The sequence below is a fragment of the Lissotriton vulgaris genome, chromosome 3_1 (assembly GCF_964263255.1).
Source record: "Lissotriton vulgaris chromosome 3_1, aLisVul1.2, whole genome shotgun sequence".
NCBI lineage: Eukaryota > Metazoa > Chordata > Amphibia > Caudata > Salamandridae > Lissotriton > Lissotriton vulgaris.
Genome location: NC_141689.1, coordinates 1,337,938,809 through 1,337,966,471, shown reverse-complemented (window position 1 = coordinate 1,337,966,471; position 27,663 = coordinate 1,337,938,809). Strand labels below are relative to the sequence as shown.

Here is a 27,663-nt window from a genome sequence, read left to right as displayed (position 1 = left end):
CCATCTTGAGATGGTGAGAAAACCTCCAAACAGGGTTAGGGTAGAGGCTGTTGCCACAGGAAGTGGTCACTAGAGGGTGTAGATAACCTAAAAGTAGGATAGCCCATTGTCTATTACTGGTCTCCCCTTGTAAGGACCCTCAATTCAGATTCATTGGACTAAAGAAGACCAGGACAAAAGAAAATTGGCTATGCAAGAACAGAAGCCCGACTGCAGAAAGACAAGGCGGCAAACCTTGCCAGCTGCAAGAAGGACTCGTCAATCACTGCTGCTGTGTCGTCCTGTTGTATTTCTATCTAGTACCCTAATTATATATTCCCGATTCATGCCCTTATGTGGTTATAATTAATAATATCCTTATAAAGGCATAAGAATCATATCCATATTCAGTAATAAAGCACAGCACGGCTACTCCCATCGACTCCTAGAAAGCACAACGCGTTCTTTAAACAAACCAAGCCTCCAGCAGCCCGGGAAATCCCCCCTGCTTTTGTTTTGATTTGGACAAGAACTCCTGGAGTCCAGAAAGAACTGTTAGTTCTTAGTGACGTCTTATGTCCAACCTTACGTCAAACTCGGCACCTTTCAGGTATAAATATACCAACAGTTGCCTTAAGCAAACACACAGTGGTTTGGAGCAGAGCGGCTATCTACTTGCACGAGAGCCCAGCTGATGCGAGAGCCCACGGAAGCCGCCCCTCCCCTTTGACACGCTGGAGAAGCTACTTTTTCTCACGCCGAGAAAATTCAGCTCCGGTGTTCCCGAGTCACCCTTGCGGGTTGCTGGGAGATCGAGACCTGAAGAAAGAGGTATCAGACCTCCCACATTCTATTACCAAGGTACGGAGCTGACTAAACCCTTAAGAGAATTCTTGATTCAGATCCTTGCTACAAAACCTACTTAACCAACTTAACTTAAACTGCTACTTACTGATTCCTTCCCAAGTATTAGGCTTAGGTCAGGTACACCGGGGTAGGCGTAGTTAGAAGCACCAGTTGAGTACGTTAGTCAATGTTTTTATGTATGTATATATTTGATCTATTTTAAAGTATCATATGGCTAAGAAACCATATCTATGCTTTTACAGTATTATTTCATAATACTACTTTTACTGTACGCACTTTACTTCATGATAAGAATTGCAATTGTGGCAATTCATTTCTGTTGCATGAGAAAGAAGACTGCTCAATAAAATAACACCTTTTATTGAAAACGCCTGTCTCTCTATTTCTCTGCACTCTGGTGAAACTAAGTATGCACGGTTGACTGAGTGAAATAGCTGCCTATTGTTTTCACATGACTCTAGAGATACACTCTATTCTGAGGGAGCAAAGTGTTCATGTTTGTATGGTTGTCAGAAGCTAATCCCTTCTTGTTTAAATCCGGAGAGTTAACTCTTTCTTGAACATTAAAGAAAGTTTCTAGTGACCTCTGAGCTAGCTGGCAAAACTAATTAAGTCTAATATAGTCAGTAGAGACCTAGTTGACCTCAGTCCTACGTCTACACTGCTGTTTATATTATTCCAATGCGCAGAGCCTATTGGGAATATAGGAACTACACTACATGGCGCCCAACGTTTGGTAAGGGGATAATCTAACGCAAGACACTAGAGTAACTCAGTCGTGCTTTTTCACACAGAACCCTTTTTCCGTTAAAACTCCAAAAGACGTCTGGAGTGGGTGAAAGGTTAATATCCGCCGGAACTCAGTAGAAGAGATTCCTATGCATTAGTTTTTGGTTTAGTCAACGTTGAAGGATACACTGTTCCAAAATATTGTGCACCTAATCTTTGTTTCCTTGAAACTTGATCTGCAACAAAGAGCTTTCTGTCAGTAAAAATGGTGGAAAGTGACGATGAAGCAGAGAGAGCTAGAATAGCGGCTCAGCTCGTAGAGGATGACACAACCATCCAAGACAATGACCCGAATGCTATAATCATTCCGGTAAATGTAAGAAGAACTATAACTCTTAAACTTATAGAGAATGGACTATCACCAAGAGGTGGTACAGTCATATTCGTGGTAGAGGACCATGAATATCGGCAGACAGAGGTATTCTATTCATGGATACATTTTCCAGCAGCACACGCTATAAGAAAATAATTCAACAATTAAAAAATAGAGGAACCTCCGGATATATACACTCCTTTCGAGGACGTTGAAATCCCACTAAATTACCAAGAGCACCTGCTCTGGTTTAATGGCGCCCTAAAACATCAAAATCACATCGCCAGGCACGGTCCACTAGGTAGACCAGGAGCAACGTGGCCGGTTCTAGCCAGCTACACACCACATCCAGACATTGATAAAATGCCAGCCCGGGAAATTCTAGCTCAGCTAAAACTATTAATTAAAATACATAGACAATTGGTCCAATATGTCATGCGGACTTCAACAGTCCAACCCACAATTAATATTCCACAGCCGACCCCTCATCAGGGGAACATAAACAAAATCACACCACAGAACATACAATCATGTCTTGGTAAAGTACCCACAAAACGGGAACAAATTCCATTCTGGTTGGCACAGAAATTTACTCAAATAGAAGCAGTATTGCCAGATACTACTCCTACTGAGAAACACAGAATTCTGACTATCTGTCTTCCAATGGGGATCGCACCACATGTGGAAGACTGTGACACTTGGGGCACAGTCTTTGCTTCAATATACACAAAAACACATGGTGTTCCGTCTATGGCGGTTATACCAGATGTACTTAGACAGATTCAAAATGAATACGGTCCAGAACCTGCTTTAACTCTGGGTATGAAATTATTGAAAGACTTCAAGCAGGTCTCGGCTATATTGTTAGCCAACATAAAAGGAGAAGCAGCATCTGTGGCGATCCACCAGAAATTGAAGGAGACAGATATAGCAGCCCAACCATTTGAACTTGCCAGAATCATAGAAAAATCCTATGAAGAACTAGGAAGAGATAGTTTGGGTGGGAAACCGGTAAAACCCCAACTAACTGAAAATCCTGAATAAACCTTTATTAAAAGTAATCTGAACACTCCAAAAAGGAGTTGGGATGGAAATAAACAGTCCACTCCCAGGGAAAAACGATTCCAGTCCAGAGGAAGGTCTCCTCAATGGAGAGAAAAATCTCCAGACCGAGGAAACAAGTCTCCCCAAAGGGAGCCCTCTGAGAAAAGATACAACCTTAGAAATAGGGATAATTTGAAAAAACCTGATAGATATCAAGATGTTGATACACGTCCCTCTCGATCCCTCTCACTCAATCTTTCTCGATCTTCCTCACAGAAATCGGAAAGGAGAGGACGGTCAGAACACAGAGAAGAGCACGGCAAGTCCAAAGACAAAGAACCTGCTCATCAAAGTAATAAATCACAATTTCACAGAAAGAAGGTAGCAAGTATTAAGATTAAACATGCCGAGGATTCTGAGGACACAACTGAAAAACGGAGAGTGGGCCCAGACAATGCTAGACAGGCTATGACATCCTTTTAGCTGAAAAAGACTGGCCACCAGAGTTTGTCAGGGAGTGCCCTCATGGCTAAGAAATTATTATGCCTGCCTTCTCTAATCATATACCAATTCATAAAAAATATACACTTGCAAGACAATGGGCAGTAGCCCAAGCTCCTGCATTATATACAAATCATGTAGGATGGGATGAGGATTCGCCTCACCACAAAATCCAGTTAAAAAATCAGCCCACTGCACAAAGGCAGTACCCAGTTAAACAAGAAGCTAAAAAGCAAGTCAAGGAACTTTTAGATCAACTTGAATATCAAGAGGTGATTGAAACATGCACCTCACAAATGAACTATCCTTTGTTTCCTGTCTCCAAGCCAGACGATTCATATCGTCTAGTTTTGGACTACAGACACCTTTACTCCTGCTGTACAACATTTGCAGTACAAAACTCACACATTGCAGCACTAATGAATAACATTGTGCGCAAAAAATATAAAACGACATTAGATATCTCTAATGGATTCTTCTGTAAAAACATTGCACCTGAAAGCAGGTATTTGACCGCTTTCTCAATAATGGGGTCACAAAACAATTTTGCCGACTCCCACAGGGATTCAAGAATAGCCCAGGATTATTCTCAGCAAGGGTAACAGAGTTACTACAAATATATGATGATGAGGCATTATCCTATGTCGATGACATCTATCTCACAGATGATGACCTGGAGACTCACTTAAAAAGAGTGAACACCATAATACTTGGGTTCGCATGAGAGGGTTACAAATTCAACTTTAAAAAGTCATGAATTGCCCATCTAACTGTCCTGTTTTTAGGATATGAATTATTAAGTGAAGGCAAGAGCCTAGCTGACAATTTCTTAGAGAAATGTGCTGTACTCCAAGCACCAAAAACGCTGAAGAATATACAATCAATACTAGGTTTCCTGAATTTCTGAAGAACATACATTCTAAATTATGCAGAGAAGGTTAAACCTCTCTATGAATTGATAAAACCAGATTTCAAACCAATCAGTTGGACTCAGAAACACACAGAGATTTTGAGATCATTGCAAACAGACATGTTGACTAAAACAAAATTGCAAACACCCGAAAACACACGCAATCTTGTAATCCGAGTCATCCCAGGAAGATGCGGATTCACATACCTGACCTCTAATGAGGGAGAAACGGTACCTATAGCTTACAAATCACATTTATACACTCAAGCTGAAATGAAATTCAGCTCTACAGAAAAAATTCTGACAGCGGTTCAAACTGCTGTGGCAAAAGAAAGAGCCCTGGCCCAAGGCAAGAGAATAACTGTTTTTACAGCAGAATCAGCCCTTGAGGCATTAAAAAGTCCACACAATCTGAATACAGTGGCATTAGATCCAAAATGGATACAATGTGAAAATTCTCTTGCTACAGAAGACGTGAAATACTATTTTGACCCGAAACTGAAAAAACTAGATGATCTAGAATACGAACAAGAATATCCTTTGCCAATCGAAATTCTGCCTCTCGAACAGTACACATGTGTAATCTGCATGGACAGATTTGCACAACACTCCGATGTAGAGGAAAAATCTTACAATGCAACGTGCGCGATTGTTAAAGGTCGCTGGCGCTCCGGTAAATTCAAACCGATGATTACCAAAACTGAATCACTCAGAAACTGTTCCGCTCAGCGAGCTGAAATAAGATCTTTAAAGATGGCGCTTGAAAATGCCGATCGTGAATTCCCAACACTAATAGTGTGCGATTCGCATTACTGCGTCAAGTCTTACAACAGTGACATGCAGGCATGGAGTAAAAACGGTTACAAAGATGACGCAGGTGCCACAATAAAGCATAAAACGCTTTGGGAACAAGTAGTTCTTTTAAAGAAAGAACTACAGAAGACTCACGTGATACACGCACTGAGTCATCAAAGTGATGGCGTTCACGTTGCAGGGAATTCATTGGCTAACACAGCCACAGCGGAAGCGGTTCAACTGGCTTCCGTAGCCACTGAGAAGAGTTCAGAAAAACACATAGATGGGGAAACCATGATGGCGGTAAAAGCCTCATTAAAAGGCGATTATGCAGCATTACCTCTCAACTATCCACTCAGTAATACATACATAATTGATGCAAACTCCGTTCCTTTTGCTCAAATCCCTGGAGTAGGGGATAGAGTAATTCCAAACACGAACCGGAGAGTTTTCTTGATTGAAAGCGCACACATGGGACTGGGTCCAAGGCACCAACAGATCTTGAAATCTTTAATAGAATTACAATCAGAGTACTGGTGGCCGGGAATGAGCGTGCAAATTTACAATATTTGCAATGGATTGTCCAGACTGAAACAGAGATCGCAGCTGTGAACCGGACCAGACTATTGCCAGGACATCTTTGTTAGAAAGCTTCAGGCTACCTATAATGCAGAAATCCAACCGGAGAAATGCGTCCCCATAATTATCAAGACAAAATTAACTTAAAAATGTAGACCAGCAGCACTCGGCTGACACCAGAACTGTTATAAAAAGATTTGCGAGTCTTTATCGGCATATACACAATTGGCATGCTACATTCTGACCAGGGTCCTGCGTTTAGCTCTCAAGCTTACAAAGAGGCCATGAACAGCATGGGCATTGCATTGCGGTACTCTTCTCCCTTCCATCCTGAGGGAAATGCGGTAGTGGAAAGAAAAAACCGGGAGATAAAGCAATCTATAACGGCTAGGGTATTTGGTTAACAAGTGTCCAACGTAGTCTTAATAATCTGCCAAGAAATTCTCTAAACGGTCTCACTCCATACGAACTATTGTTCGGTACTAGAATGCACATTCAGGATCTTGATTGTCACACTTCAGTGGTAGAAGAAAAATCCTTTGATATCAAAGACCGTTTGGCTGTTTTACAGGATTTAAATGAAACAAGAAAAGCCTGAGTAACATAAAGTTGAAACAACAGCCGACAGCCACTGAAGAAAAACCACCTGTCCCAGCAAGACCTGTCTGAATTCCAAAGATTGGGGATCTGGTCAGAAAGAAGATCGCGGTGAAGAAGGAATTTGGGCTTTCTTTCAGAAAAGCTGTACCTGTCTTAGCTGTCAGCGGAACGAGATCAGTTGTACTACCGCCCCTTGCTGGTAAAAAGGAGAACCGAGTTGTTTCCATCGACCTGGTAAAACCACAATCATGTGGCCAATAATAAGTAGTAGGCCCAGTGGACTCCCAAGAAGTAGCAGAATACCGAAATTTGCTACAATCCAAGAGGCTCATACTGAGAGACTAATCACATTTGATAAACCTGCAGTGAATAAAAAAGGACTATGCAATACTGCCCTGGAACTTGTGCCTCTTGAAACCCAAATTTCAACAGTTCATCAAGAACCACCACTCTACAATGAGTACTCTAATGAAACAAAGAAAAATGCAAAAGCAAATGAAAATGCGGAAATAATTCCAACAATTGACAGAACTGCATCTGGCTACTTCATCAACTTCGATGACTTTTCAGAAGATCCAAGTGAGCATGAAGAAACGCCTGCAACAAAAACTTTCAAAGACAAAGTAATTGAACTTTCTCTCCAACTAAAAGAAACATATCTGATTTCACCATGGATTGAATTTTGGATTGTGTTAGGTGTACTGACTCTCCTGCTTTGGCTCATCATGGTTCTATGTTTGGGAAAATTCATTGATGGAAAATATAGTACAATGGACACAGCAAGTCAGAACATCAACTTGGTCCTAAAGCCTCACACATCCTCCCACATCGAGAAAAGAGAACTGTCATCAGTAAACATCTCAGCCAATCCAATACCCGGTGGGGTAGCATGGGACAGAACTGATTATGACATTTTTGGCCCGGTTGAACTCTTGAAATATCCACACCAGTTCCAGGTTTCATTAAGTGACTTTGTGACACCAAGTACTTTCTCTGATGATTGGGACTTTGAAAACAATAATATGATGTCAGATTTAGTAATGTCAGCCAAATTTACTGAACATGATTACTTACAGGGTTCATCGAATTATGAAGAGTTATACTGTTATAATAATTTTGGTGATCACTATTTACATAAAACTGCACAGCCTAGAAATGTTTTATCTTATAACCAATGGGAACACTGTCCAACACCGCCAAAAGGCAGCTCGGAAACATTTTATGAGAAATTACAGTACTTCTCAGGGTTTAACAACAGTGATCCAGAAATGTTTTATTTTAAAATGTTAACTAGGACAGGAATGAAAACAATGTTGACAAATACTAAATTGATTTATTCTGAAAAATTTTATGACAAAATGTCTACATTTGGTTTCGAATTTTGGAAAAACAACATTGAAACAAAAATGATCTGGGGTACCAAAGATTGGCAAGTACAAGGCCTAGAAGCATTATTTAGGGCCTGCATGATCCCAGAACAAATGATATTCTTGAATGACACAATTCAACAAACTACTTGTCTTGGCTTAGCTAAAATAAAAGACTTAAATACACCGTCTATTCCGAAACCCATAACTGATAGTGATAGCACTACAGATATGGAGATAGACGAATCCCATATTTTACACCAAAACAGAACACATCCTGATTGGAAAAAGTGGTTGATCTGGCCAAAAGACACAAATAACTGTCAAGATAGATTCCTGAACAAAACACAGGGGTTCAAAATGACCAAGCCAGACCCAAGACACTCCCAGAGACAACATCCAGGGATAGTTACAACATATAGTGTAGGAAAACTATGCCTTGAGTGGCTACTAGAAAACCACACTGGCTGAAATTAAGCAACACTTGACTTTACTTAAAGACGGTGCTGACTTGCGTGATTTCATACTGGGACCACGCAAACAGCGTCAAAAACGTTTCATAGCGGCCGGTATATACGCTGCGTACAACGAAGTTTGGAAAGTAATGCAAATTGAAACCGCAGAAAAAATACGAGAAATTGATCGTATAAATTTGGAAAAATCACTTTCTGTGGTGGACAATGGGTTAATGACTCTGTCCTCCAGAATATATTGTTTGGACAGCATTGTATCATCTGCTGTTGATATAATAGAGCAGGACTTACTAATGTTACAACATGGTCAGTCTCAATTACGTTCTATTGTACAGCTTGGTTGGATGTTGCAAAATCTGCGTTTAATCAACACAACGTCATTATTTGGTATCTCTAACCTTACTGATAAACAAATCAGTTTGGCACAAAAAGGAGCAGACTATACGATTCTGAGCATTGAAAAACTTGGGAGATTACCATTGACAATGTCAGAGAGACCTGTCATTGAATGGATAATACACAGAACAATTTCAATTCCGATAACAACTTTCCAATTTAAATACTGCCAAGAGTATATACCTGCGGGCCAATATGAAAGGTTGGGTAAAGAATACATCAAATCAACCTGGGGTTTACCCTATACACACCGATGTTATAGTGAAGGGAAAAAGGAGGTATTCCTTAGTGGTAACAAATGTAAAAAATCTCTAAGCGGTACACTTCTGTGTCAAGGTATTAACTTGCATGGAGCCTGCAAAGGGTCTTCAAATAACCTTTCATGTCATCTGCATGGCACGCCTGCAAAACAGATAGAGCCATTTATTAGACAACTTTGTAACGGGAGTTACGTTTTAATATGTGACCACAGCTGTTGTGGAATGATGCCAGGGAAAGCTTATCTCGTGACCGTAACTTCCAGGGTCGTTTTCTGTATGCAAGTATTGTATCCACACAGCAATCCAGATATGGGGGCTGCGTTATGGCCTTCTTTGAATATCTCTTCTATTCGAATTGATACTTTAAGCAGAATGAAGTCTATTCTTTTACAGACAACTGTGCCTCTAACGTCATCCAAAGAAACGTATGATCTGCAAGTGGAAAGGACATCGGCAGAGATACATTCTCTTTTATCGACAAATTGCCCCGTGCATTTCGTAGAAATGTTAAGCCAAATCTTAAACATGTCTGATACCAGTGGCATCGCACATGTATTTAAGACAGTTCTTTCGGGACTGTTAGCACCCTTTGATACAGTTCTGGACATCTTCCCGAATTTTGTCCATTCTGTCTTTGGCGGCCTACCCTTAATCTTGGGACTCGTGGGAGGAATTTTATTTTTGTTCCTTCTGCTCCGATATGGCAAGCCAATCCACAGACAAGACTCCAGCAACAATGGAAGAAACGATCCTAGCAATACGATACCGAGACCGTATCACTAAGGTCCTCGGATTGGCCCGGCTAAGAGATCTCAGTACAACCTAGTTTCTTTTATTCAGACCAATCTGGCAGGATTGCATCTTACCTGTGCTTCGAAGTCTGCTATGCGGATAAGAATGCGTGTTGGACGTCTGTCTTACACTACCATCAGCAGTACCAAAGGATATCGATACTTTGCTAGGTCCTGTAACTACTCATGCATCGTGTTGTCCCCAGCGGCTACCTATTCTGATGACGGCATTCGTTGAGACTTCACCACTACGAGTAGGTGGCAGTGAGGTACGAGAGGAAAGCTCACCAAACAGGTACAACCTTCTGTGAGCATTGCTGATCCAAACATCGATGATAGCAATCACGCTCCAACCTGCACAGTTGCAGCATTTTCGAACTTGGTGGAACTTTCACCTGATGTAGACCAATTTTTTGCGAGTCTGTCTGATATGATGTTCACTCCTAACAACGAGAAATAACATTTAAAAACAATGATCACACAGCGTTCCCTGAACTCTAAATACGACCTTCATTTTTACTAAACAAAGCTACTGAAAACATTTGGAACTATTTTTTCCCCAGAAAGCGAAATTATTTTTTCAATTTTTCCAAAATATTTACCTTTTTTTTGGCACATGGTACTCTGTTTGAAGTAGAACTATTCTTAGAGAACAGAGCTTCTATTTTTAGGATACTAGAGACAATATTTTACCTCAGCCTCTAGCACATATACAGCATTTTGTATAAATATGTGATGGAATGGTCTCGACCTTCTTTTCTGTATTCAGAGCCATTTCATGTGTAATTTTCGCAATTCATTCAGCTGATATATATATGCATTTAACTGAATGATGACACTGCTGAAAAGCGTACAGTACCAACACTCATTTTCGTGTATTTACCATATACCATTTCAAATGCGAAATATGTATTTTGGGGTGGGTTGGAAAACACACATGCATCGTTATATGTTTACTATTGCTTAGTTTTTTAGTAATGATGGACATTAATCCGTGGAGTGAGTATTGTATTTCTATCTAGGACCCTAATTCGATATTCCCAATTCATGCCCTTATGTGGTTATAATTAATAATATCCTTATAAAGGCATAAAAATCATATCCATATTCAGTAATAGCCCATGCAGTCCAAAGCACAGCACGGCTACTCCCATCGACTCTTAGAAAGCACAACGCGTTCTTTAAACAAACCAAGCCTCCAGCAGCCCGGGAAATCCCCCCCCCCTGCTTTTGTTTTGATTTGAACAAGAACTCCTGGAGTCCATAAAGAACTGTTAGTTCTTAGTGACATCTTATGTCCAACCTTACGTCAAACTCGGCACATTTCAGGTATAAATATACCAACAGTTGCCTTAAGCAAACACACGGTGGTTTGGAGCAGAGCGGCTATCTACTTGCCCGAGAGCCCAGCTGATGCGAGAGCCCACGGAAGCCGCCTCTCCCCTTTGACGCGCTGGAGAAGCTACTTTTTCTCACGCCGAGAAAATCCAGCTCCGGTGTTCCCGAGTCACCCTTGCGGGTTGCTGGGAGATCAAGTCCTGAAGACAGAGATACCAGACCTCCCACATTCTATTACCAAGGTACGGAGCTGACTAAACCCTTAAGAGAATTCTTGATTCAGATCCTTGGCAAAAAAAACTACTTAACCAACTTAACTTAAACTGCTACTTACTCCTTCCCAAGTATTAGGCTTAGGTCAGGTACACCGGGGTAGGCGTAGTTAGAAGCACCAGTTGAGTACGTTAGTCAATGTTTTTATGTATGTATATATTTTATCTATTTTAAAGTATCATATGGCTAAGAAACCATATCTATGCTTTTACAGTATTACTTCATGATAAGTATTGCAATTGTGGCAATTCATTGCTCTTGCATGAGAAAGAAGACTGCTCAATAAAATAACACCTTTTATTGAAAACGCCCGTCTCTCTTTTTCTCTGCACTCTGGTGAAACTAAGTATGCACGGTTGACTGAGTGAAATAGCTGCCTATTGTTTTCACACGACTCTAGAGATACACTCTATTCTGAGGAAGTAAAATTGTCATGTTTGTATGGTTGTCAGAAGCTAAAATCCAGAGAGTTAACTCTTTCCTGAACATTCGAGAAAGTTTCTAGTGACCTCTGAGCTAGCTGGCAAAACTAATTAAGTCTAATATAGTCAGTAGAGACCTTGTCGACCTCAGTCCTACGTCTACACTGCTGTTTATATTATTCCAATGCGCAGAGCCTATTGGGAATATAGGAACTACACTACAGTCCCGAAACCTGCAAGGCCTCCAAGAACCCCAGAGCACCTGCAACCGCTGAGAAATCAGAGAGAAGTTTCCTTGGAGTAAAGGTATCACTCCTCTGCACCCCGCAGGCACTGATCCCATCAAATCAGGTTTGTCCACTTTCTGCTCCCCGACAAGCTCGCCGCTTCACTGAAGCAAGACGAGGTACAACAGCTCCGGATGGTCAGATCTGCCTCTCCACCAAGATTGGAGGCACCAGAACCTGCTGGAGCTGCTGCATACCAATAATCGGTATACTGGACCCCTAATGGTAAAAACTCTGAAGTAGAGTCCTCTCTGGACTCCCAAAGCACCAGAAACAAGCTCCCATCAGGAGACGTCGAGACACTTGAGACCCACTTCCTGCGTGGCCTAGCTGTCCCAAGATCGCCTCTCCAAGCTGCCTCCTCCTGACCGTGAGGACCATAAAGAGGCACGGTGCTCAGCTTATCTGTTCGCTCTGAACCCGGCCCCATCGGCCCCAGCACCAACTAACCAGCTCCGATCCTGTGGTTCCAAGGCCCTTGCGACCTCCTCCGCCCAAGGAGACCCACCGGACTTACCTGTAAGTCCACCTGTGCACTGTATTGGCAAGTGTCCCCCTTCGTCTTTGCTTCCCAGTTTCAAAGACGCTCAACAGTCTGTTCCCGCCCGATCCAAACTTCTCCTGCTGGAACTTTTGACCTGACCCGACATCGACTTAAAATGTGAAAGCATTGCCCAATTTTATATGCATTTTTCCTCTTTTTCCCCATTGATTCCTATGGTGCGTAATTACATACCTCTGTGTACCATTTGGGGATTCTCTGGACTCTCTGCATAGTGGACTTTTTTTTAGTACACTATATAGAGAGCCAGCTTCCTACAGTGCTATTCCTATCGTATTTAGATGTGCTTTACTACTTGTCACCAACGTACTAAAATAACACCTGTTAAAACCATCCCTCCTTTATCTCTTCCATAATAATTTTCTGAAAAAGGGTGCATTCCTCTGAAAATATGAGTTTCTCGTTGGAGTAATACTCAAGACATTTAACGGTTCAGATAAAGCATACCAGACAGCCCTTACAGTTATAGTGCTTTCTAAAACAGTGAGGATGTGCAAGACTGATATAGCCATGTTAGCACTTATCATTTCAGTGTAAAAGGAAAAGTGACTTTTCAGGAACTATCATTTTTAAGTCTCGCCTAGCGATGCAGCGCATGCGTTGCTCGCCTTGGCGAGTTCTATTGTTGGCGATTTCTTTGCCGAAGGGGGACAGGACATGTGCACGCGGCCGGACATGCAATGTGCACGTGTACAGCTCAGCTCGCGGTGTCCAGATCATCTCGAACAGGAGATGTGCACGTGCCTGGACAGGCACGAATCACGTCACCAAAGTGTATCTTCACACTTGTCGGTGAGGTGTGGGCTGCCTCAGACCTCGGCCAGCCAGAGTCCCCTCGCAATAAAGTTAAGACTCTGGTTGAGGGGAGGGGGGGGATACTGTTCGGCTGTTAACATTGCTGAGAAACCAGTATAGCAACCATTGCTGAATGTGGTAGCCAGGCATAGGATAAGTGGAAGCTGGGAAGGGAGGCACACAAACTCATTGTGACTAATCCTACAGGGGGAAATGTGGGTGTTTCCTGACCAGATGATAATGTAATTGTATTTTGCTGAATAATAAATGCCAATAAAATCTGTTAAAAAAAAAATAAGACTCTGGTTATCAAGAAGCCTTCATGCGAAACACAGGCAGCGCCTACCCCAAAAGCTTCGCGCTGGGGCACAAAGGCCTTTGAAACGGACACCCCCAAACAAACACAGGCCTGTTGGTGCATCTTGGTGTACATGTACACAGAACTGTAGAGTACACAACCTGTCCGCAACACGCCCCAGGTGAGGACAAAGCGAGGTCTATACCATCAAGCTGCCGTTGTCAGACGACAGGCGGAAGTCTAACTAGGCTTTGAGGGTTAAAGGCCTAACCAGGAAGCCATGAGCTCAGACCACAATCAGATTACCCTGTGAAGCCAGCCAGGCTACCCCGACCCCTAGGAGCGCGCCACAACGGGCACACCAACTGTCATCCCGTGTAAATAATGTAATAAGTTGGGGACTACATGGAAATCTCCCAGTGAGTGAGATAATGTGCTCCCTCGGAGGCCCAGGGTTGGCACTAGCAGTCCGCAAAGGTAAACAGAGCCCTGGAGGCTCTCTGTGGGCACAGGCACGCCACAAACTGCAATGCAACCTGGGGAAGAACTTAAGTCACCTTTAACAATGAAATGCATTCAGGAAGATGTAGTTTTGCTTCCCTTACAACTGAACTATTTGGACTTGTGCACCTGAGAACAACGATGTGTAAAAGGAAAGCTCGGACAGGTTAAGATGTCACCAAGACATCTGTGGACTTTAGAGTGAACTCTTAACAGGGTGTGCTGGCCTCACCTCATACCATTTGGCAGCTGTTTACTGACGATGTTAAAAGCAGCTCGTTATCCGTGCCGCCTCCAGCCTGGGGCGCATTGAGGCTAGTGCCAGCTTGCCTTTTTTAGTAGTCCCAGTGCCCAACTGGGTAGTGAATTTTATAAAACTGTTGCAGATATTCCGCCTCAAAATTGGACACGGTTAAAATGGCATGGTGGATTAATGCACCTGTTGTTGGGTACTTGCTTGAAAGCTGCGGGTCATAACTAGCATTATTAAAATGATTCTGTGCGCAGTATGTGGCAGGTGGCTGCATCCCGCTGTGCAGGAGCCCAGGCGGATATTGGCAGCTCGCGGCGCAGTCTGAGAGTCCAGTGGATAGGTGGAGGCGGTGTGGAGTGTGTGTGGAGGGTTAATTGACTATTAAGCGGATTGGATAGGTAATTGAACAATGGTCTCTCTGGCCGCTAAGTACAACCCCATTGTGAGATCTGAGCAGCACAAGCTGTTGTATAGGAACCCACCGGCGTGTCACCACCCATAGGGGGCATTCATACAGGCTGTGCATAACAAATACACCATGTATTGCTCTTGATATCATGTTGCAGTTAATGGCTTGAGGAGGAAGATTCCAGCTATGTTGAAATTAGCTACGGAATGTGTGTGAAACATTTGTTTTGTGTGTTTAAAATGTGTGTTGTTTAGAGCATGTTTCATGTGTGAAGTGTGTTTAGGGTGTTTGTGTACGCCTGCATATTGAATCTTTACGTTTTGCGTGTGTACTGTATGTGCGTCGTTTTGCCTGTGCATGTGTGAATGTGACATGCCTCGTTTGTTAGTTTGATATAGCCACGTGTGAGTGCATATGTCCTTATGCGAGGCGTGTAGCTCGCGTGTCCATGTAATTCCTGTGTATGTAATATGTGCGAGATGCATGTGTGTCCCTGGCTGAATGTGTAACATTGAGCTGAAAAAAATGATACCCTGTATGTTATTGACGCAGGCTGCTTCAAAGTACCTCTGTTTCCTCTCTGCACATCCCCTGCCTCTTAATGGTAAAGGAGTGTATGGTCTTGGGGTGGTGAAGCTCTCACACTTAAACACACACACTCATTGCCCGAGAGAAGATTCCAAGGGCACTTAAAGTTTGTTCACAACGCACTTCTTAAAATAATGGTTCCTGCAGCAACCCCACTCTAAAAATGATTCATGTTCCAGTGATGGCATTTGGGAGTCGGTGACAACTGGGGCAGAGACTGGGAGTCTCAGTCGGAGGGCACAAGGGCCCAGGGCCTGCCTAGGTCCGATGGAAAGGGTAGCCAGCCACCCAGGTCTGTAGCCAGTCAGCACTCATCTCTCCCAGATGCATAAAGGCTATGGTAAAAGGGGTGAACTTTGCCCATCCCCACCCTGTCAACCACACCTGCAATTATCTGTAGCTAACAGGCTGGCTCAGTAAGATGAACATTCACCGCTGCCAAATGCGGCGGGCCGGTGCTAAAATCATGGCCCGACAGACTTGGCCTTTCATAAGCTCGAGGAAGGTTAACTGTGTTATAATATCAGTTATTTAAAGCGCATAGAAATAGGTGAGGTATTAGGGCTGCAGAAACAAATGGACCCTAAGGGCTTGTGAGCCCTCTGGTCCTATGAGCAATGCCCTGCAAAGTAATTTTGCAATAGCAGCCAAACTCCCTTCATCCATTAAAGAAGTGTCACAAGCGCTGTGAATCACTGACAAGAGTCAGCACCTTCAGCTGTACCTGAGACAGTCTTTCAAAGTCCCATAAAACCATGCGGAACAACTATGCCTGAACCGCTCTGTTAATCAAGGACCCCGCATAAAAGCTTAAAAGGACTGTAACTTTGAATGTTAGGTCTAGAAACATCAGACAACCATCACCTTGATTTTACTGTGTTATTTTTTTTATTGTATGTTTATTAACAAGTTTTCTTCTTTTCAAGGAATGACCCTAACTTTATACTGACCCATCCTGCACACCACCTCCCATGAACTTAGCCAGGCTGCTTGACTAATCTACCCTGGATGCTTTCAAGATGCAACTTTCCATCACAGGCCCAGTATTCTGCATCCTGTTCCTCAGGGCATCGGTGCCATCTCACCGTTGATACCGCCTGTGGTAGAAGTGGGCGGGATCGGAAGGGCACGGCGTGCCCCTACTTTTAGATTTAACACAGTCCAATCCCCTACTTCTTTCTTTTAGACATGCATCCCAGGAGGGCAGCAATGGTCCGAATTTGAAAAATATTGTGTGATCATCCAGCTCTGCGTGTTGCACATTAAGAAAGGCATCTGCAGTTGCCACAACCTCCTCCCCTTTCCCTCTGTGTCTGGGGGCAGGGGCCTGCAAAGCAACACTGTAGGAGCAATCAGTCACCACAGGAGAACAGCTACTTTTGGTGGCCCTGCTGCTAGAGTGTGATTTACACCTCATTTACTGAGGAAGCCTCCTGCCTGCTCCCACTGAGACCAATACAATGGTCACATCAGGATGCATTTTAGGCACCACCGTTGACCTCATCTGCCCTTTATTTTCGGGCTCACACAGACGGACGACGCCACTAGGAAAGGAAAAGCACTCCAATGTAGAATTCCTGGCAGACTATGCCCAAACCATGGCGCTTTAAAAAAAAAAGCATTTACAATGCAATAGGTCTCGCATTTTCAAAACTTTGACCTTTTGGTATTGTAAATGGCAATACCGTTTATTATTGCAGGATTTTTAAGCATAAATAAAAGGCATTGTCATTTACAATGCCAATAGCGCAAAATCTCACAAATGCGAGACCTATTGCATAGCAAATGCTGTTGTTGTCATCAGTGGTACATGCAAGTGTAAGTATGACGTTTTCTGTGTTTGTCTAGATCAGGGGTACTCATAGTACGGCCCGCGGGCCGCTGGCGGCCCGGCAAGCCTTCCCTAGCGGCCCGCGGACCTTGCAGATATCGTACCCGAGTTTTTTTTTTTTTTAAAGTGTGTCTGCAACCAGAGCGCCACTCGGCAACTCTGCTGCTCTGTGGGGGCCGGGCGATTCCCGCCCTAGTCCGAGTGGGGCTGCAGGGGCGCTGAGAGGTGATCAAGGCCTCATTAACATGCCAATGGTCTATTAAAGATCTGTCAAGAGCTCGGGTGCGGCTGTGTGTGTGTGGGCCTGTGCCTGGAAGCTGTCACAGCCTGGGCACACACAGCGAGGATGAGGAGACAGAAGGAGGGAGGGGGAGGGAGGGAGGGAGGGCGGGAGAGAAAGGGAGGCAGACAGAGGCAGGGAGAGCGAGTGGGAGGGAAAGGGAGGGAGAAGGATTTACTCTCTTGTAGGATTCATTGACTCTGAATAATGTGCGTTTTATGTAAAGTGCTCTGTGACCCTAAATTAGAATGGGCATCTCAATAATAACAATTTATTGCGAGAGGGTGGCTATAAAGAAATGAGGGGAAGCACTGAAAGGAAATAGTGAAGGCATCCTTAGAGAAGGCCGGAAGGGGGGCAACAAAGGCTCTCGCACTGGGAGGCTACTAACGCTAAAGCCGACCCTGCCCAATGCTATTTCAGCATTTTCAGTAATATGGTGCCACTGTCCCTCCTGGGACAGAGTAAGGCCCGTGACCAATGTTTGACCTCTGTGTCCCTGGGGGAATCTGCGGTGTGATGGATGGCTGTGTATGGGGACAGCTCGCCCTTTGCGTTTGGTGTAATTACAATTCATTCCTCTTCAATTCTTGGGGAGAGCTGTTCGCAGAGATGAAGCTCTGAACCTTACTCCTGAAAAATAAGAGCAGTTGTTGAAACATCTGTTGGAGCGAGAGAGTACTGTTGTTGCCCATGGGTATTTTTGCATTATACTCAACCACCTGTTTGTTAACTAGTGCTTGCCTAATCTGATGCTTAAGGATGTTTTAGCAATTAAATTCAGCTTACAAGCAAAGTAACCTTTTTGACTAGCGTTCAGCCACGTCTATAACCCACAACATTGGGGTTTAGGTATGCAAATAGATTTTCTCTCATACAAATTGAAGTACCTCAGCCTGCAGCCGTAACGCAACCCCACTCACCATTGGCTGAAGTTGTGCACCCGCTGTGCACTGGCTAATTTAGACCCACTGCAGTACCCTACAAAGAAGTGAGTGTATTCCTGCAAAAGGTCAGTGGTTCTACTTGGTGCTATCTTTGTGACAGGGCCCACTTTCCGATCCCATCAGGCAGCATTTTCACGAGCACATTTAATGTTGAATAATAACTCACCAGCTGCATTTCAGGACCTGCACTTTATTTATGATGAGCAGATTTCAGGGGGGGGTGGGAGGAGGAGGGGTGGTTTTTAATGTGCACGCTCATTTTGTCCAACATTAGTATAACATTAAAAGGGCGTTGATAATATAGGAGAGACTGGAATCCCTTTATTAAAGCGTGTCTCTGATTTCCATACGGTAGGCGACTTGTGACATCTCTAGTCGCCTGTGAAAAAAAACTGACATAGCTGATCAACTGTAATGCCTTATTACAGCTGAGCTCTGACATCATCACGCCTGCTGCCAGAGCCAGCGGCAAAGGTGAAAGGGAGGACATGGAGCATTATTAAAGCTGCAATTTAAACATGCAAAAACCAAACCTCGCATTTTCTGAATGAACGATGATCTGTAGAACGGAGACATTTATGGCAACATATATATATTTTATGCATGCATGCATTAGAAAATGATAGAAAAATATATCATCTCTGTTTCTGTCCATGCATATTGCTTCTGCAAAATCTGACATGTATTAAACTGATTCCAATATCTATTTGCAAAAAAGTCTAACTGCCCTTTGGTGTGTTTAATTTTGTGGTACAGGTCCGACTTTTATTCATCAGGTCAGCAAACATACCATCGATTTCATATGAAAGTGCAACAACCCAAGGACTTTAAGCAGTGTGTGGGAAGGGTGATGGAGTCACCATGTAGTATAAGAAATAAAGTACCCTGTAATTTGCTTTAAAAGGATATTGCAAGGCACCCCAGAGTACCAAGACCATATGAAGTGAAGGAGAGGGAGGAAGGGAAAGGGAAGCAGACGGAGGGAGGGAGATAAAGGGAGGGAGAGTGAGAAGGAGGGAGGGAAAGGCAGGGATAGGGAGGGAGAGCAAGGGTGAGAGGGAAAGGGAGGGAGACTGAGGGAGGGAAAGGCACGGAGACAGAGGGAGGGGGGAGGGAGACAGAGGGAGAGGGAGGGAGGGAGTCGGAGGTAAAGGGAGGGAGAGGGAGGGAGGGAGGCAGAGAGAGGGAGGCAAAGAGAGGGAGGCCCCAGAGAGAGGGAGGCCTCAGAGAGAGGGAGACCTCAGAGAGAGGGAGAGGGAAGGAGAGAGAGGGAGATAGAGGGAATGAGGGAGAGGGAAGGAGAGAGAGGGAGACAGAGTGAGGGAGAGAGAAATAGAGTGAGGGAGAGAGAAATAGAGTGAGGGAGAGGGAAATAGAGTGAGGGAGAGGGAAACAGAGTGAGGGAGAGGGAAACAGAGTGAGGGAGAGGGAGACAGAGTGAGGGAGTGAGACAGTCAGAGCGAGAGTGAGACAGTCAGAGTGAGTCAGACAAAGGAAGAGAGGGAGAGAGACAGTCAGAGTGAGTGAGACAGAGGGAGAGATGGAGAGAGGGAGTGAGAGGAAGTGAGAGGGAGTAAGAGAGTCAGAGTGAGTGAGACAGAGGAAGACAGAGAGACAGAGGGAGAGAGAGGGAGGGAGAGAGAGAGAGAGAGAGGGAGAGAGTGAGAAAGAGAGGGAGGAAGACAGAGAGAGAGATGTGTGTATGCCGGGTCTGGTGGCTCAGTGGATGAAGGCGTCCGCTGCAGGGACCTGTGATCAACCTCATGGTCGCAGTTGTTTTTGTTGCTCTAGCCCCGCCCTCTTCCCCACTGACCCCGCCCCAACCGTTGCAGCCCTCGGACACAAACCACACTGTAAATTTGGCCCCCGAGAGAAAGTTTGTGAGTACCCATGGTCTAGATGATGTCCTTTCCTATATTGCTTCAAAAACACGTATTTTCTTTGAAAATTATGAAAACATATGAACGGCTTTATGAATATAATTCAACCTTTGTACACTAACTTGCTTTTTGCCTCATTTATTGTTGACTTTTGATGTCCTCCTTTCTTTATTTCTCTTGATCAGGAAGACGTGTATTGAAAAACTGCACTGTAGCCAAAAGGATTGGGAAGGGGAAAGACGCCACAATTATTTATGAACGTATCCGAAAATCTGCAGATGGGCGTGCTGACAAGACAGTGAACAAGCGCTTGTGCAACGTACCAGACCAACAGAAATTCTATAACTCGACACTTGTGAGCACAAAGTTCGTTGACACAGCGAAAAAGCAAAGATCACAAAGGATTTTCAAAACAACCGTAATCAATCAGATTGATGATTTCTGTATCTCAGGTGCACCCTCTTTACATCATAATATGCCCAGCAGAGATGCACTTTCATCTGAAGAAAGCGTCCACCTGAATATTTTAGGATGCGTTACAGGGAAGAAAAGCAGCTGTTCTATAAACCAGACCCCATTCAATCCTAATCCCATTGTCAGCAATGGCCTCCAGTCAACTGTGATTACCTCAAAACTAATCAGGGATCCAAGGCTCATGAAAAGGAGGATGGCTGCTTTTAATGAGACTAAGATGCCTTTGGTTGGGAGTCTGCCATCTGAGCACAGCCAACAAATTCAAAATGTGGCTGAAAAAAAACTCATAGACACATGGGATGTTTCTTCTGAAGATTTACCTTCACGTAAGAAAGCAAAGAAGGATGTACTGAAGGCAAATCATTCTACAAATAATGTAGCACAAGGGCTACCCCTGCATAAAGCAGAAGACAAAATTAGCACTTATGCAGACTGTTCTGCTAGTGGCACATTAGACGGTGTAAGGATCCGAAATCATATAAAAAATGACATCGTTCAATGTACCAAAATAAAAGGTGCCAATAAACCAGAGGGGTATTTTACAGATAACCAATTGTCACCATACATCAAACAAAGATCGTTTGTGGAAGAACTGGAAATGTACGAGAGTCCGTTGAAGCTAAAACTAAGAAAACACTCATCACTTTTAAGTCTATCTGATCTGTCAAGGAAGGCAAAAATTGATTCTATGAATACTCTGTCCAAAAAAGAAAAGAAACAACTTTTACACAAGCTTAAACTTTATGAAAATTATTTTAAAATATACAAAAAAGATATAGGAGTTTGTGATGGTAAAACGAAATTACAGTCATGTAAAAGTGTGAGAGGAAAAAATAGCATGCCTTCCAAATGTGTAAATAATATGCCAAAGGCAACGAAAATATCTGTTAACTCGTTGTGTCACTATAGTTCTGCCAGCCAAGCCAGCACTGGATCAGTGTTAGATGGATCTGTTGCAAGGAGTAACTCTCTAGGTTCTCGGGTGAGAATATCTCCAGTTTCTTTAGTGAAATGCCCTCATGAAGAAGACACATGTTCACCATTCGCCAAAAATGCAAAAATAGACAGAACATCAGCCAATATCGCGTCAGGAGTACAAAGGGAAGAAGCAAACATAAAAGACACAGGCTGTAGTAATACAGGTTTAGTGAACTGGTTCAGAGACACGGGCAGTAACAGTCTTACACGCTCTATTCCAAAGAATTTGTGCATGCTGTTGCCTGGGGAAGACGGTGGCCTGCAAGCAACGGCCACAGGAGAACTATTTTGTCCTGACAATGCGTTAGGCCTTTCAGCCTGTAAAGAAAACTCTGGGTCTGTTTTAGAACCACAGTCTAAACAAGTTCTGCAAAAAAATAAAAAATGCTTCGAAGAGCTTAAATATGCACCAAATAACAGTAAAGTTCCCTTACATTTCACTGCCAGAAGAAATAGCACTGAAAAACATAGAAGCCTTGTAAAAGAGGAGTGTAACATTTTTGATAATGTGTTCGGCATTGGTTCATCAGATTCTATTTTAGCACTGCAGAATAAAGAAAATAAAGATAGCATGACATACTCTGCTGAAAATACCATCACTCCCTCAGGAGTTACTGTCTTTCTTAAAGAACTAAATTCTGTTTTAAAGACAATGGTGAAAACGGCTTCAGAAAGTACAGAAAGCCATACTTCTAAGGAAGGCGTTTCTTTTAGGATGGGCCATATTAATCTGAAAACAGGGAACAAGACTGATGGGGACGAAATAAATCTTGAAGTTGCAAACAATAATGATTGTGCAGAAGCCAAGATAACTAGCAAAACCACTAATAATAAATTAAGAGAAGCCTTTCACATTTCCGAGGTTCAAAAAAGAAATGAAGAAATTGTATTTGTGCCTACTGAATTCTGCAGTACTGATACACTAGACTTAAGAAGGAAAAACAAAATTCTTATGGTCAAAAAAGAAAATATTGAAACAACCTTGGAGAAAAAGCATTGCCCAGAAGGCACAGATGTTTCGTTTTTCGTGGCTGCATTAGAGGATGGAGAGGAAAAATGTACTAAGGTCATGGATGATAATCCCATCATAATACAGCGCTCAACAGTAGCAGAGGAAACAAATATTTCTGTGAAGAATGAATTGCATTCAAAGGAAATAGACGTTTATTGTAAAGAAGAGTTCAGCTGGTTAGCTGATATCTGGAAGTGCACAAACAAACATGCGGACATTCCAGAAGTACCATCAACCAAAAATTGTATAGGTTTCATGGACACAGAGAACAATGAAACAATTGTTACCCAAAAACGAAATCTGGAAAAGTCATTAAAGTCAAAAGAATCTAGTAGTCCCATGGTCCTTTCTGAAAATGATGAAAGTGGAGGTGAAAACAGTTGCAGAGTATTTTCCAACATGCCTTCTTTTAATGGGGAAATAAACCATGAAGGGATTCAGGCTGTTCAACTTGCAAAAACAAATAACTTTGGTCTGATTTTAGAAAACATACAAGAAAACAAATTGTTGCGTTTGAAAGAAAGCTTTTACCGACAATTGCTGCTTCAGAATTTGGATGTGGAAACTAATATTGAAATCTCATCAGTGAGTTGCAGGGACATACAACAGCCAAGCCAGAGTGCAGAGTACCAGTCATTAAAAATGTTAACAAGTCGTATAAATTGGAACAGTCTGTTTGGAAGTACTGAAGAATGTTGTTTAGTTACAGATAACACCAATTTGTACAAATCGATACAACAAAATGATGTGAAACACACTGGTATGAGGGTTTTCCCTGATCTGCAAGTTTTATTGAGAAATGAAGAGGAATCTTCTTTATTCCCCACACAACAAAACATGCTTTATTTAAGAGATGAATTTAACTGCCCAAGTGCGTGCAAGGTGTTTAACACACAGCGAATACGTGAGAGAAAATATAATACACACAAGTTAAAAAATGCAGTAACAACCAGGCGAAGCAATCGATCCAAACATCAAGGTTTAATGAGCAGGCAGCAGAAAAAGCACGCTAGAAGACAATCGTCAAAGAAAGTAAAAGAAAATATTAAGCAAATCATTGATAGTGCAAATTCTGAAATAATCAGTTACCCTGTTGCTGGCACCCTCACTAGCGGTGCTGGCGTACTTACTTTTTTTGATGAAGCAAATATAGAAAGTAACTCTTCTAATGGAGGAACAACGGATCTTACCCAGGGCCTACGATCTTACAAGATAGCATGTATCGATTTATGGGAATCATATGACCTTGAAAACATTTATTTTACAGAATATAGAACCATTTGCTTGGTTGTGAAAAGCAAATTAGATTCGACATTTAAATGTGAAGCCCTTTCCAAAATCAAGGATAAAGTGAAAAAGCCTGTTTCATCACACCACATTCCCCACACATATCATACTGCCCCCAGTTTAGCTGCTATTCCAGGTTCTGTTTATCAGCAATATTCTAGGACAGTTGGACCCGAGCCTTCTATTTTCCCAGTGATAGAGAACAAGATGCTTGTTGCCAATGGAAAAGATCGTGACATTTGTGTTATTGTTACCTCTACCAATATATCAAAAGAGCTGTCTTCTATACCTGAAATCCCCATGTTTGCAATCTCTCGTCATTTAGATTACCTTTATTTGACTGATAAGCAAACATACAGTTTTGAATCTTATTCACTAAAAAGCAGTTATGAACAAAAGAGTGGAAATGACCGAAAAATCGCAAACATCGAAAGGTTAAATATGGAACATGTTTCCTCTCTTGGTTTTTCAGACAGAATGACCCAAAAAATAGCCCAAAAAAATGCATGTGCCAACGAAAATACAACATTGCTGAATTATGTGCCTAAGAGGAATGAATGCAATGATAAACACACTTCCTTGCTAAATGCTTTTACCTCCTCTGGTGTCAGTAACAGTGGAGCAATATCATATTCAGAAATCAGAAAAACTTCAAAAAGAGTGACTCAGCACCTGAAAGAAATTCCAACTGAACAAACCTCATCTTCTGTCCAAATCAACAGTGAAACGCTGAGCAAATCTGCTTATCTTATTACCGAAATATCATACATTTTGCAAAAGGCAGATGAAACTTCATCTTTGGCAGCTTTACAGGAGCAAATTATAACTTGTGAATCCATTCTCCACCATTTCATCAGTGTTTTTGAGGAAACACAAGAGTGCCCGTGCAAAGATGTCTTGCTTCATCGCAAGTATTTGAAAACAGTTAATTTAAGGACTAGTTTTAAGTCAAAGCTGAAACCTAAAGCTGTTGACTCCTTTGTAGATCTCCAGATGATAATGGAGACAATTCAGTTTATTGAGAATAGAATCTGCTATTTACAAGGGGAGCCAACTTTCCGCAGCATGCTGTGGTATGATGACTCTCTGTATTCTCAGTTACTTAAGGGGAAGACAGGCTACCAGCAACAGTCTAATTTCTATCCTGTTTTCCAGGAACTTATTAAAAATAATACATTAGCAGAATTACAGAAACACTACAATCAGCTGTATGAGTTCTTAGATGGCATTAATGAGAGTAATAGTTCATACTATGTGCTTTTGAAATGCAGGCGAGAGATCAATGAGTGTGAAGCAGTAATTAATGACTGTGACCATTGTTTGGATTTTTGCCTGTCAGTGCCATTTACTTGTGGTGTGAACTTTGGGGATAGTTTGGAAGATTTAGAAAGATTGCGTAGTAGTATAGTGGAGCTGACAACATCCTACATCGGCCTTCCAAGAGTTCAGTGTGATCCTGGAAAGCGGGAGCATGTTTGGATTCTCTTGGAGCACATATCTGCAAAAGCAGACAGCATAAAAAAGTGCGAATCTGTAAATAATAACATATCAATTTACGGTCTTGAGCATCTATTCTTTGATGCTGCTAAAGAGCTTGTCTGGCAAGATAGCAAGCAGTCCTTAAGGGAAAAAACCCCGCACATTTCCAGAAAACAGTTACTCTGTAAACTAAATCATTATGCCCTTTTGAAAATTGCTGAAGTGTTTGGTTGTCTGGACAACGGCAGCAACGAAGGTAACTTTAAAAAATCTGCTGAACCAGAATATCTATTAAAGAAATGCAACAGTATGTTGAATTCCCAAACCAAAATGTTAAACATTGGTGAGATTTTAAATGCAGCACCATCTGCAGATCTGGAGACATTACAGATGTTTATGTTAAGATGTACAAATCAACTGGAAACCCTTAAAATACAATTTCAGATTCTGCAAGAGATTGATGTGGATCTCATTCTAATCACAGGTGAGAATGTGATACAGTCAGTTGAAGGCCGCAGTGATGCTGCATGTATTCTTTTAAACCCTGAGGCTGTTGAGACTTACATAGAGATAGCAATGATTTATGAAACTATTTATTTTCTTAAAAATTCCATAGCAACACACATGGGTGAAGAAAGATTGAGAAGTATGCTTTGGTTTGATTTGTCACTTATGCCTGAACTGATTAACTGCCAAATAAAGTATGCTTTTCATTTTTTGAACAATGATCCAGAGTGCAGTACATTAAAAACAATTGATACCGCTCTTGCAGCGCTCAAAGTAGAATTGGAGATTATTTCAGAATACAGTGAAGCACTGAATTACCCATATGCCTTTCTGCTTTTAACCAGAGAATTTGCAGAACTTTCTGGAATAAGAGAGCTGTTACTAAAATGGAACACTGCCATTCCAGCGTTTTTTGACTGCGTGCCTTACATTGCAACAGTTAACTACGGAGGCACAGTGGCTGAACTGGAGTACAGCTACAACACTTTTGCGACGCTGATGGAAAGTTTAATGATAGCACCAAAAAAGGATTTGGGGAAAATGGCACATGTTATGAAAGTCATGAAGTCTATTGAGTATCTTAAGTGTGCCACAGCTAAACTTGGCAAAACTCATTTCCCTGTTGTAACGCTACAAATGATGGAAAATGAAACTAAAAGGGGACCCATGTCACATAGCCAACACTTCCTAACCCAGATATCCGAAATTGGAGGCACTGGCCGTAAAACAAGTCTTATAAATAGAGATTTTGAAACTTCAGAAAAACACATTGGAAGGACCGGAGCCTTCCAGCTTCTCAGACAAAAGTGTGCTTATGAATCTGGTGGTGATTCCATTGGAGGACATGTCCTTGCTACCAGTCATTGTAGTGGCACAGAGAACAAGGTAACACATGTTTCTATTAATTTGCTCTAAATAAATAAATCAGAATATTTATGTATGGAATAACCCATTCTTAGCACATGCATTTTATTCTGTTTATGAACTTTTAAAAACTACTTTCAGTAGGTTTAGTCTATTAAATAATTACAAAGCTTACTACCAATATATTGTATATTTGTAAAGCACGCATTAATCCGTGTATATCTTGGCACTGAAAAAATATGTTTCTTCTTACATAACTCACTGGTATTTACTGTTTCAACATATACATGAAATAAGGTAATAGAAGAATGACTGATTTAGTTAAATAGTAATCATGTGTGAATACATGTTATAGTTTGTAGCATATGTGCAATATTGTGTGCCCACCCTTCCCATCTCCTCACGATTCTGAAAGAAGTACACCTGGTAAGTATGTGGTATTCAATGATAAAAAAAGATTTACATCAAAACATAACAGTAAATTGATAGTTTAGGATGTACAGATAATAATATAAATGCAGACACCAAGTAGCATAATACAAAGAATAGCACCCACCATGAATTCAATTACTATAATCTCCCTTAACACCCCAAACTCAATTCACCTGTTAGTAGGAAATCAATTCTATGTTACTTACATATGAAAAAAGTAGATATTGAATTCCTTTAGGAGTCACATTGGTTAGCCACAGACTCATGACGCCTACATTTGTATTCCTTCCTTGTACAGTATC

The 27,663-nt window shown here is 42.1% G+C and overlaps 1 protein-coding gene across 1 annotated transcript in view; it reads left to right on the top strand.

Annotated features, from left to right (window-relative positions):
* Positions 1 to 27,663, top strand: part of TEX15 (testis expressed 15, meiosis and synapsis associated) — a 115,443-nt gene that overhangs the window by 18,659 nt on the left and 69,121 nt on the right. Inside the window, exon 2 of the mRNA XM_086963700.1 lies at positions 20,514 to 26,950. Within this exon, the coding sequence (XP_086819826.1) occupies positions 20,514 to 26,950 (6,437 nt within the window). The remainder of the gene's footprint in view (positions 1 to 20,513; positions 26,951 to 27,663) is intronic.